This window comes from Alternaria ethzedia (assembly GCF_023757985.1).
Source record: "Alternaria ethzedia strain BMP 0044 chromosome Unknown scaffold_15, whole genome shotgun sequence".
Taxonomy (NCBI): Eukaryota; Fungi; Ascomycota; class Dothideomycetes; order Pleosporales; family Pleosporaceae; genus Alternaria; species Alternaria ethzedia.
In genome coordinates this window covers 168,457-181,066 of record NW_026056208.1, presented here as the reverse complement: position 1 = coordinate 181,066, position 12,610 = coordinate 168,457, and the positions used below count along the sequence as shown (strand labels likewise).

Here is a 12,610-nt window from a genome sequence, read left to right as displayed (position 1 = left end):
TCCGCAGGGGACAATCACACTTCCGCCACCCTATCATGCTTCAAGAATCGAAGGATGCGCCATAAGCCGGAACCCCCCGCCTCTCCATGTCAAACACGATCTCCAGTGTGAACCGCTTGTTGCTGATGACCAGCACAGCTTCTGCGTTATCCACACACCACTCACACATGCATTTGTCACAGATCAGACCACATCAATCATAGGAGTAACCGAATGGCGGTGATCAAGCAACGATGCGGCTTCAATACACACGCGATCAACGCGCGACTCAGGAGGATTAGCTGACGCGAAGCCGCTCATCAATTCTGATATACCTAGGTAGCTAATCAGATCCTTTCTAGGTACCGTTGGCCGGTTGGTGATACTCCACGCCGTCGATCGTCGTGGTCAACGTTCCGTTCGCTTCGAGTATGTTCTTCATCACATCGATCCTCAAATGAAATCCGTCCGGGCCAGTCTTCTTGCTTCCAGTGGCAGATCCCGTCTGCGAGATGTCAGAGTACCAATCAAGCTTCTGGTCCCACACATTCGGAATCGAAACCGTCAGCTCAACGTCTTCCCAGCCGTTGATAACGTGCTCGCCGTCATTGCAGAAGTTGGTGTAGTTGGCAGCGACACGCTTGATGGAGTCTGCTTGTGGATGTGCTGTGTCTCCGATGAGCTTCACTTTCGCAAATCCAGAGATCTTGCCATGGAGTGTATAGTTTCCTGGCTTGAGTGTGGGTCGCGAAGGGATTTCGGCTCCTGATGGGAACGGCGTAGCCCACGGTATGCGACTAGGCACCTTATAAACTGGGATTGGACGTGTAGGTTTGCGATCGGGCATTTGAGCGAGCATGACACGATACTCACGCCCACCTGGCGCAGTAGAGACTGGACACTGCAGCGGATTAATGCCACCACAAGCAGGTGATGTAACGATGGCCTGCCAATACACAATGCGCGTGCTGTCCAAAGAGAACGCCGGGTCCGCTCGGCCGTTCCAGTTTGGGTCGTCAAAGCCCCCTCCGCTACCATCACCTTCCCCGTTGACCTGCTGCCCGTAGTAGGACTCACGATCCCCATAACGATCTATCAAGATTGGTTGGAAAAAGCGACGTGGGCCATTGTTGCGTGTAGATGCGGCTACAGCAACGGCAACGATGTCGATGAGAGGCGGAATACCTCGCATACCCGACATCCACATCTGGCGTTTGCTGACACGCGTGTCCTGAGTGACGAACCACTGGTTATCGGCAGAGAAGGCAATAGGATCGGCGTAATCGGGGTGGCTGGTCAGACGGCGAACAACGCCAGTCTCGATGTGAACCGCATACAGATCGATATTTGTCGACTCGGTCGGCGCACCGATATAGAGTATTTCGTCGCCGGAACCACTGAAGCCCCGCAGTTCGCCAATCGTGATTGAGTCGGCGTGAAGCTTCAACTCCTCGCCATCGGCCGTTATGAAAGCTCCGCGCTTCGGATCCACGAGCAAGTCGACATCAATCAGGTCATAGCGAGGCGCAGCAGGGCCAGACCCTGAGGGTCTTGCATTGAACTCCAGACGCCCGAAGTAGGAATATTGCCCAGCGTCGTTGGTGAACGAACTCCAACCAATATGGACATCATCGGGGTGCACACGCAGCTCACGCGGACTGCCATCCGACCAGTGAATTGGATAGATGTGGATATTTTCAGGCGTGCATTCATCGCTAGCCAACTGCTCTCCGTTGCAGTCGAGGATGTTGTGGCCCCAGATTGCTTTGTCGCCGCTTCTGAAGACATGGGGATAGTCCCGTTGTGGATCCAGTTCTCTTGCGTTCTCAGCCGGTACCCCACACGTTAGGCACTTCCACGCATCGCCATTGCTGAAGTTTGAGCCATCAGCTTTGATGAGGATCAACTGAACTCCACCGTAGATGCTCGCTGGGTCGGGAGCCGCGGGAGCTCCAACGAAGGTCACCGTGACGATAACGTTCTGGCCATCCGGGGTGAAGTCTCCAGCCTGAAACTTCTCGGGAAGCTCTCTCGCGATGCACCCGGTCTGATTTGGACATGCGCCAGGGTCTTGGCTTGGAGAAACTGGAGGTAAAAGTAGTTCGACGATGTCGATTTTTTCGGGCTCTGGAGGCTTCGGAATGTGTAGCGAGGTGTTGAGAACAGCTTGTTGGTTGTTGTTCCTGGCTGGAAGGTCGTGATTGCTCTGATACGACGGTGGCAGGCTTCCGCCGAGGGCAGCTGCACCAGTGTAAAAGTGCAGCAATAATATACTGTAAGCGGTAGCCTTGATCATGATAACGACTTAAGTAGTTTGAATGCACGGTGGGTCTTGCAGCAGTTGCTTTATAGATGGATACTGTACTGTGAAGCTTGTGAGCAGTAGTGTACCTCCATGCGCCGAATACGCGATACGCGATACGCGTACTGTGAGCTTTGACCCCTGCCACCTTCTTACAGGCCGCTCATGGCGTCCGACCTTGCTCATACGGTGCACTAAAAAGATAATCGTTCCCCACTGGGGAACGATTATCCATTTCGACTCCATACCCAACCGATATACATTGGGAGGGTAACTTTCGCCCGCCTTCGCAGCCTCTCGGGTATACTCAACTCCGCTATTGTCTGGTGGCGATGCTCGACGGCACACATGTTTAGTTCCCCATAATGCAGTTCACCGTGGCGACTCTTGAGCTGCAACCGGGTCCCCAAAAGAAGAAACGTTGACATCATGTCAACGTTTTTCTTTTCGCCTTGCAAACTGCTACCTTCAGGGAGCATTACAAGCGCCGTGTGTGTGTCATACAATTATTGAAATTTTGAATTTGTAATAGTGTAGCTAAAGATGTCACCCATTGTTATATGTGCCGCTGAAGGTTTGAGAGTTTTTGAAGATGACGAATCAATCGCAACCGGCCCTTAGCTACAGATGCTTGCGGTCGCGATTGTTGATGAATAGCTGCAGGATTGCCATTTGATTCCTCATGATTCCGTTGGCTTCCTTCGCCTGGGCATAAAGCTTTCCCTCGCGAGCTTTGTGTCCATCCTTGAGAGCTCCTATCTGACCCTGAAGCTGTTGCTTTTCCCGGTTGTGTTCCTCTTCGAACTTGCGATGCTCTTCAGGCGTAACTTGACTTGAACTTCTGAGGTCGTCCAAGATTCCTTTGACTTCACGATAAGCTTCTCTTTCTTTCTTAAGCACGTCTGCGTGCGTCTTCTCAGTCGCGAGGCAACTCGCCCTAGCTTCCTCGAGATATTTCGCGTTCTCAGCTCTTAGCTCATTCATAGTGGTCTGAAGCTCACGATAGAACGCATTGCCATCCTTAATCTTCTTGTCGCAATCCTCTTGCAGCTTACGATAAGCTTCTCTCCGTTGCGCTAGCTCTTCAGTGTGTTCCTCTTCAAGCTTGGTACGAGCTGATGTCGCTTCCTCAAGCTTTGAAGCGTGGTTGGTTTTCAGCTTTTGCGTGGTCTCTTGAAGCTTGCGAAGAGCGTCGGATGACTCGCTGATAGCTGTTTCGTGATTCTCATTCAGCTCAGCTATCTCAGCGGCATGGTCCTCCTTGGATTGTTCGAGGTCCTGGCGAAGCTTGTGAGAGACTCTCTCTTCTCGTTGCAAAGCGGCAGCTCCATCGCGGGTGTCTCTGAGCTGTGAGGTGGCTCGTTCTAGCTCATCCGCGTGTTCTTGGTTGGATTTGGCTTTAGCGTCCTTGTTTTGTTCCCTCAGGACATGTACTGCTGTACGGTGGTCCGTACGAAGCTGTTCCACGATAGCTGCATGTGCCTTCTCGTCGCCGTTGATTTTAGCCTCGAGCTCGGTTCGCGTGTCGTTGGCCGAATTGGTGAGCTGCAGGACTTGATCTCGAAGCTCTTTGACCTTCCTACTCGAAGCCTCCAAAGCGGCCGTATGTTCCGTTTTGAGAGTCTCGATAGCTTTGTTGTGCTGCGATGCATGCGTCGTAGCTTGGTCTGTAGCAGCTGCAAGCTTATCAGCTGCGGCTTGCAGGGCGGTCTTGGCTTCGGAGCCGGCGGCGGTAAGCTCTCCACGAAGCTCATCCTCACGGCTGTTGTTGTCTTGCTTCAGTTGAAGGATCTGCCGGTTGAACGTCGATTCACCTTCCTCTTTGGCGGCTCTGAGCTTCTCGATCTCGTCTGTGAGGCCGGCCTCGGATTTGCGTTTCGATTCGTTGAGCTGGTCGACCTCCTTGCGTAGCTTCGTTTTGGCCTCGTGCTTGTATTCAGTGAGCTCACGGGCTTTTGCATCCAGATCAGCTTCGATCCCAGCTTTGCTGTCGGTAAGCTCTTGGTTCTTCTGACTTAGCCGAGCTTCGACTTCGTCCTTGCTTCGCATCAGCTCCAAGCCCCACTTCCATAACTCGGCTTCTTCTTGTACGCTCTGTAGATCTTGTGGGGCATCAGCTATGGCTTGTCTGGCAGCACGCTTAGCCTCCCTAAGCCGCGGGTTAACACCTGCAGTGGAAGGAGCCCGGGGAGTGTGGTAAGCTATGGTCCGGATGGTAATGTCGAACTGCTCGAGCCTCCGACGGGGGATTGGGGAGTCATAGTCGCTATCAGAGCTGCTCATTGTGGCGTTGGGGCGATTTGGGGTCTGGTGTTGTGGTGAGAAATAAGTTAGGGCAGGAACCCGAGAAGGTGATGGACAGACCCCACTGAAATGACGCATCGTCTAATGACACCCACACCAAGCCTCAGGACAACATCTCTGATTGACAGCACGCTAATTCATGTTCAATCTGTTTAGTATCCATAGCCGATGTAATAGGCTTTCCTTAACGTCCCTCTATCGGGACCAGACCATCTGTTCAGCTGCAGCTGTAGTCGCGTGTGGAAACCAAACATCGGCATACTGACATAGCAGCATCCCCGAATATGCCTGAGCGCCCGATAGAGAGGTGTAATATCTCTGGATAACGAAACGTGGATGGGTTTCGTACTCAGCATCCGCAGCTTCGTGCTCTTTCTTCTTGGCGTAACCGGATTGGATGCCAGCGTGCGCGGTTGGGCGCCGCTTTTCCTTCATGTTCCCGAGTGGTTCGACGATGTCGAGGTTTTTGTGCCTGCTGATATTGCTTTCGATGTACGCGCGTGATTAGCTCGGAAGTGGTGCAGCAGGTGGCTCCTTCCACCTCGCTGCCACCCCACCAACACCAGTCAAATTTGTCTTCGCAATCCCGCTATTCGCGGCGAAACACTACGATGAATCAAGACGCTGCTGCTCAAACGCCCCCGGATACTTCCGATGACATCTTCGCCGAATTCGAGAACCTTAAAGCTATGAGTATCACAATTTGTGAGACGGCAACCCGCATTGCCAAAGAGGAGCTAGAAGAGTCAAAGCGAGCTCTAAAGCCAGTCACCAAGAGGCAAAGAGCTTCTAACCCTAATGACGCATCCTCCTCGGACGAGCAAAGCTCCAGTACGAAACGGTACCGACCAAGGCAGGTAGAAGCTCCCCGTCCTTCACCCATGGGAAGCTCCATTGCGCCTGTTTTTGGAGCAGCTCAAGCTCCAATTGGACGAATGCCTTGGCTAGGCCCGCATGTAAGTTAATAGTTTTGCTTGTGACTGTCCGTGCTGCCGACAAAAGCGCAGTACAGCTCAGCTCCTGTATACGCGACGCGTTTGCCATACGCAACAGCTTCGCCATACGCAACAGCTTCATCTTTCGCAACAGCTCCTCCGTTACAAACTGCTTCCGTAGCTCCTCCACTACGAACTGCTTTCGAGGCTCCTCGTCCTTTCGCCCCACCTTTTACAGCTTCGCCCTCTACAGCTACATCGGTCGCAGCTTTTGGCGCGAAGTCGGCGCCTTTTGCAGCCCCTGCTACTCCGGCAGCAGCTCCATCGTCAGCTTTGGGGATAACTCTTGAAACAGCTTCTCCGGCAGCCCGTCCAAAGACTCCGGTCCAGCTACCCGCCGAGAAGCCTCCACTCTCGCAAGAGCTTCGGACTCCGTCCGATGATGACGTTGCTGCTTTCGCAGCAGACGACGAAGATGCTGCAGTGGAGCAGCAAGCTACCCTGTCATCCCTAGAGGGGAGAGCTACAAGCCAAGGTGCGGGTGCTTGCGAGAGGCTCGATGCTAGTATGTATCACCCCGACGTCCGCGAAAGACCTAGACTGACTTGTTAGTAGTAGCCGCCCCTCAAGCTGACCGACCTCGAAAAGTCCGTCGAGGTGCGAAGCCGGTTCGAAAAGCCCCGATAGCTTCCACTCCACCGAGTTCGTTCTCTTCCTCTGCCGCTCAGCAAGCTCACCACAACAAGGCCGCACCTACAAGTGCTGAGCTCGATGAGCAAGACGGAGAGGACAGCGAAGTGGACAACGACGGCGCGTTCGTTGCGGTTTCGCGAGCTGGGCGTATGAAGCATGTGCCCACGAGCGGTCAGCTAAAGAAGAATCGAAAGCCAGCTGATCTTCCTTACCGGGTTTGGCTTCCAAGCTTATCAGATGGCAAAAGCAGGTGGCAGAAGCTGGACGTCTTGTCTCCAGAAATACGCGAAAAGCTGAAGACGGGCTTCGAGGCGATAATTAAATCCAAAACAGCTACGCTGTATGCAAGCTTTTTGCTTCCGGCAAACATACAGGGGCACCTACGCCGATGTAAGTCAATGCACTATGCACGTACGACAATATACTGACGTGGATGCAGGCCTTCTCCATGCCCTGATAGCGAAGACAGGAAAGCTGTTCCCCAAGAATCACGAAGCTTGTGAATGGTGCGTCAAAAAGCGCCACATGTGCGCCAGTATCCGTGCTGGTGTCGAGGGCGAGCTGCCTTTTGTAGGCTTCCTGCCTCTGAGTTCAAGTTTACGGGGGGGCCTTGGCCCAAACGACATCGGGTATTGGCGAGCTTCGTGATTATCTCTTGCCAGCTTCACTGGGATTTCTTGCCAGCTTCATGGTTACTTGTTGCCAGCTTCGATGGTATTTCTTGCTAGTTTGAGCTACAAACTAATGACACCTTCCACCGCAATCCAATGTGCCTGCTTGTATCGTGCAAAGGTCGATCCAATTGTCCCGTCGTATCGTTTCGTTCGGGTCGCAAGAGGTACGTTATCGAATTATGTCGACGCGCTCACTACTACACGAGACGATCGCTCATGAGATACGACCATCAGGTTGCCCATTCTCACGCGCAAGCCAACACTCTCGCTTGGCATTACGACTTGGCGGAATTACCACAGTAGGTGACCACTCATGTAATATAGGTGCCCCATCGTTCCACTATGCGCCTAGCTGCAGGTTGTATAGTGCGTATGTATGCCGAGAATGATACATGTTTACTGAACGTATTCAGGGTGCTGGGCGGGTCGCAGTGGCGGGTGTGTAGAGGGGTATTCGACCGCGACGGCGGGTGTATCGTGTATAACGGATAATGACGGGTTCTGCATGGATGAGTCCGATCGGGATCAGAAATTTCGCGGCAACAGCGATGCGCGATGTGGTAGACGGTTCTGAAATAGTCGCGTTCTGGCGCGTGTTGAAGGTGGGAACGCGCGACACCTACGCTGCTCCTCGGCTGCCGACGGTCAGTGGGTCCGGGCGCTCACCCCCGCGAGTCACGTGCATGCTCAGATTCCGGAGGTCAACCGATTGACTTCTTTCAATGCGACATCGCCACATAGAATGGCCCACAGACTGGAGCACGAAGAAGAGGATATTCTTCTGGAGTCAACATCGACACAATAAATATCCACCTTGCTTTAACAATGCGCCTACGCCTGCACAGCGCGAACGAAGTTGTTCCATTATTCCCAAACTCTGAGCCACGACGCAAAGATTCTCCGCGCCTAGCTGACATGGGACATGAGGATTACCTTGAACAGAAGCCGAGTTTTGATTCTGGCTGTTCAAACACACGGGCCGAGGGTCTGGTTTCCGCTAGATTGACGGTAGTTGTGATATCAAAGGCGGTCCCATACTGACTGCATCTGCTCTCGACGGTGTGCAATGGTGCAACACTTATATGGCTCATGTTCTGCCACTTCATTGGAACATTGAGCCAAGCAAAAATATAATCGTTCCCCTCAGTGTATCGCTCTTGGGAAGTTGGGCGTGCCTATTGCGACTTTCGAACTCACCTGAGGTGCCTACAACACTAACAATTCGACACCAGAGTTGGAAGCTCGCCACTTGATGAAACGTTAACCTCTTGTGGTGGTGTTGGCGGTGACTCAGAGGAGCAATGAGGCGAACCGCTCTTTCGGGTGGCGTTGCGCCCTTCTGCTGACTCGAACATCGCAACAGTACCGTTCAGTTTCCAGGCGTAAATGTCGCGCACCAATCGTAGTCGTTTATCGACACCGCGTCTTCGCTCGTCTGGAACCGCGGGAGCGTGAGTGACTGGCTATTCGGAACATGGCCATCGCAGATCCTGTGATAGGATCGCATCCATGGGTCGGAATCCGGCACAGGCTTGGAAAGATGAGGGCATGTTGTGACTCAGAAGAGCGGGTGTCTCTCGAGATACATATAAAGAGACTCGTGTCGGCTAACTTCGCATAAAGAATCGACCACCTGGAATCAACACCGCCACAAAGACTTCGCTTCTCCAAGCTAGAGCAGCAACCCAATCGAAAGGCCGACCTCAACTACTGCGGCCCAACTCTTCATCTGGTCACCAATCACCAACCCACACTTTACCGCGTCATCTCAATGTCTACCACCACCAACAAGGCCGAACAAGCCGTCTCTTACGCCGCCTTGATCCTCGCCGACGAAGGCATCGCTATCACCCCGGAAAAGCTGCAAGCACTACTCAAGGCCGCCCGCATCGAGGACGTCGAGCCCATCTGGACCTCACTCTTTAGCAACGCTTTCAAGGACAAGAACGTCAAGGAACTCATCCTCACTGCGACCACGGCCACACCAGCCGGTCGTGGTACTTATTCTGATATCAAGGACGATGAAAAGACAACTGCAGAGGATGGAGATGACGGGAAGGACGGAGAGGAGGGTATCGATATCGACGCGGACTCAGACGACGGGTCTGCATTTGGGGATCTGTTCGGCTAGGCAGCCAGTGGTGATGGGCAGGAGACTACGGCAAGACGGAGAGGAGCAACATCGTCTTGCTGGATGGACTGGGAGGAGTGCGAGAGTTTTGAGATGCTACGTTAGTTGCGCAACAAACAAGAGGATCTTTCTCTCGCAAAAGCTGCTACTCGTCTGGTGTGCGTAACTGATCCTGACGCGCACAACGTGCGATATTCGGCTTGATCCGTACTTTTCAAGCTGAGGTGAATGCGACCTGCTGACACTCCGATGGCTTAACGCCGCAACGTGCATACAAGCTTCGGTCCTGGCCTTGCAGCACTACAACTGTAAGGGTGTAGAGTAATCATGTCGTATCCAAGGGCTGGCGAACGTGGCATTTCACTTGGCCAATATAGCTGGATGATGTGCAGAGACTTGCTAAGCTTCGAGTTTGAATGTGAAGTTACGCGCTTCCCTCTCGAAGTCGGCAATGTGCTCAGGCCTGCTGTTGATCATAGATCCAGCTGATTCATGTTCCGCAATGCCAGGACACCGGAACGAGTAGTAAGCACTCAACTTAAAAGCACTTGGCAACAGCCAGGGAGAATGTTCGGTATATCGATGGCAGGCGGTCAATGCGAATCGTATGTTGTTCGTAAGAGATACGAGTAAGTTGCGTGTTTGAACATTTATCCTAGGCCTTGCTGCAGTGCGACGTGATGTGGTTCTAGAGTCCCCGAGCTACGACCGACCGAATATTAAGCTTTTGATTGCGACAGCTCGCGACCCCTGCTCGATCTGCAGCCATCTGAATCGGAACCCACGCCCAAGGATTTGGTGAGAACCTTGGAACTCTCACCCCGCAAGTACTTGCTGACAGTCAGCTCGGGTCCGTACGTTTGGGTCAAGAAACCCAAAATTGACGGGCCGCTACATCGGCTGTAGAAGGAAGGGTTCTGTGATACAACTGCGCCATGATGAGCTTGCTGGCTTCCAGGGTGATGAGCAAAAGTGTTGTGGCGGGTCGAAGTAGTGCCGGCCTGTGCATAAGATGTGCACGCGATCGAGGAGCGCACTCTGAACCGCTTCGGCGCATTCCGAGACAGCAGGCTAAAGTAACATACGACTGGTAGGTGACATCCGTAGTATTCAAATAAAGCGCACCGGTTGTTTTCTGGATCGGTCGACCTTGAGGTCAAACACGTCGGGTCGCTGATATCCGCCAACTACATCATGGTATTGTTTGCCCTCGATGCAGTCGTCAAGATTCATGTCGGCATACAATATGTCTTCTTGATCTTGCAATGCGGATACATGTTCTTTCTCCGCACCTTTGTAGGTGAAGCTAGGCAACGGCGCGCCGGTAGGATCCAGGAAGAAGGTCGCGGCGCGAGGCATAGCGTGTAGGGTCTCGGCTACCACATCCGCTTGACTTGCACCCTCGATGATCGTCTTGATGGCATCTTCACCAAGATGGCCTGAGCATGCCACACCGAAACATTTTGCTTCAAAGCAATGTGCTGCAGCACGGGTCTTGTTTGCGGCTAAGTTGTCGTAGTTTGTTCCACGCGCAGCGCTTGGACTCGACTGCTCATTGCTATCGTCGGTGGTTTGCTCGGCAGTTTGCGCTGTGTGACGCGAAGTTCTTGTCGGCCATATCGTCGGCCAAGTTGATATATGAATTTGCTCTGCTTGCGCGATCAAAGAGTACCTTGCAAGTGCATTAGTGTTTTCGCCACAGATTAACGCGCCGATACGCCCGTACTGCGTGTTAGCAACACGCAGCCCATAGCCGTCACCGCTACTCCATGTGAGCTTTTCGAAGAAAGTCGGGACCAGCTTTCGATGGTGAACTAGGACTTCGCCTTCGGATCCAATGAAGATGTTCGAATTGTACAGGCAGCCGTTGCTGTGTCGCGACCTTTCGCTGAAGCCGATGCTCACTAGGATGTTGTTTGACCGAGCCGCTTCGCGCAACGCCTCCATTTCATCGCCATCAGCATAGATAGATTCTTGTACCATACGCTGGAACAGCGAGTGATTTTCAGTAGGGGGCCGTAGCGAGCTCCAGATTGGAAAAGCAGAGATGTAGGTTTCTGGAAAGACCACGAGGTTGGCCTTGTTAGATGCCGCTTGTCTGATGAAGGATAGGGCTTTATCTGTTGTTTTGCGTGCATTGAGAAAGACAGGTGATGCATGACAGGCCGCAACGCGTAAGCTGCTTGCCATGACGGACGGCGTCTTTTGTTTGTGCTCGTGTCTGTGAGTGAAGGAAGAGGACAGTGTTGATGGCAACTAGGCATTCAACCCCGCGCCTGCGGCGTGATTTCCCCGCACCTCTTGGAATTACGCAACCAGTTCATATCGTCCTCACGAGCTTCTGCAAGCTCAACAGTGTTCAATAATTGAGCCTGCTGCATCACTGGAGTGTTCCATGATCTCTGGTCCTCTCTCGGTTCCCGAAGCGGCTGTCACTACGCCAAGAGGGGGCATCGTTTCACGGACGGGTTTTACACAAAGCGTTGCCTTCACGAAGCCCCCTAATTTCGCACACCCAGAAGAGACAGCTTCATCAGCCAAGCCATGGCTGACTTCCTATTGAGAGGCATCGAACGCGATGCTTTGCAGGGAGCGAGCAAGGGAAGACGGAGATGCGACCTAGGCATAATCGGACTTGCCCCGGTTCCCTAGCGGATGGTGCTGACACCCACTCTTTCAGCTAGAGCTGTGGCGTAAAATCGATACGCAGCGTTGACTTGGAATGTTCGCTGTCGGTGGATAGAGACCAGATGTGAGCAGGAACCCGTGGCCCGGTGGACGAGAGCCTTGGCCGTTACACGCTAACCCACTAGCGTATTCAGACTGTAAATTGTCTGGGCCACTGTTCACTCCTTCATCGTTCCTCAGTATCATGTATAATCCACACACGTCTGTTCGCGCGAGAAAAAGTTCTTTCAGTAGGCGGCTAGGGGACGTGTGACTGTGCCGACATTGAAAGACCTGCATTACAGCCCACTGAAGTACAGGCGTAGCTTCGGAGCGGCGATCCGATGCGGTAGCACCGTAGGTACAACATCAATCGCAGGGAGCAGCTAATTTCCTGAGATAACGAGCATTCTTCAGGAAGTCCGGTATGCACATGGCTCGATGCAGCATGAGTGTACGATCGATGTTGTGACCTCGGGACAAGGACAGCAATTAGCCGCCTTGCCACAACGCCCGACCAGAGCACACATGACACATGATCTTGATCATCGTTACGTTGCCGTATTGATGAATCATCTCATTTTGATCTCAATATTTTCCATTTGAAGTTCGTCAGGAAGCAAAAAGTTGTAATAACTCAGTATAGTCGTAATCATGATGGGGGGATAACGACGTTGGCTGCATCATTTATTCATCATTAATCGACCAGAGCATAGCCCGTCGCTATATCGCCATCGGTGACCGATGTAAGGCTTAGTGAAGCAGCGGAATCAAGGCGCTGCTTGCTTTGTCACCAACTCGAGAAGTTGGAAGGCGTTTCAGCCTAGCTTGTGGGATAAGTGACGTTCCAGGTCCGGCAATGTGCCGAGCAACCTGGGAATCCCACGGCAGTGACCGAAGCCACCTTCCACGTTTCGAGCTGGTT

The 12,610-nt window shown here is 52.8% G+C and overlaps 4 protein-coding genes across 4 annotated transcripts; 1 reads left to right on the top strand and 3 right to left on the bottom strand.

Moving 5' to 3' along the window:
- Positions 1–337: 337 nt before the first annotated feature.
- Positions 338–2,275, bottom strand: J4E87_006396 (uncharacterized protein; the record flags this gene model as incomplete). The annotated part of the gene is made up of 1 exon (XM_049378001.1): positions 338–2,275. The coding sequence occupies one exon, from the start codon at positions 2,273–2,275 to the stop codon at positions 338–340; it is 1,938 nt and encodes a 645-aa protein (XP_049232193.1).
- Positions 2,276–2,902: 627 nt separating this feature from the next.
- Positions 2,903–4,564, bottom strand: J4E87_006395 (uncharacterized protein; the record flags this gene model as incomplete). The annotated part of the gene is made up of 1 exon (XM_049378000.1): positions 2,903–4,564. One exon carries the CDS (start codon positions 4,562–4,564, stop codon positions 2,903–2,905), a length of 1,662 nt encoding a protein of 553 aa, XP_049232192.1.
- Positions 4,565–8,396: 3,832 nt separating this feature from the next.
- On the top strand, positions 8,397–9,018 carry J4E87_006394 (uncharacterized protein; the record flags this gene model as incomplete). The annotated part of the gene is made up of 2 exons (XM_049377999.1): positions 8,397–8,440; positions 8,511–9,018. The coding sequence occupies 2 exons, from the start codon at positions 8,397–8,399 to the stop codon at positions 9,016–9,018; spliced, it is 552 nt and encodes a 183-aa protein (XP_049232191.1).
- A 1,110-nt stretch (positions 9,019–10,128) lies between these two features.
- Positions 10,129–11,001, bottom strand: J4E87_006393 (uncharacterized protein; the record flags this gene model as incomplete). Its single annotated transcript, XM_049377998.1, has 1 exon — positions 10,129–11,001. One exon carries the CDS (start codon positions 10,999–11,001, stop codon positions 10,129–10,131), a length of 873 nt encoding a protein of 290 aa, XP_049232190.1.
- Between the last annotated feature and the right edge of the window lie 1,609 nt (positions 11,002–12,610).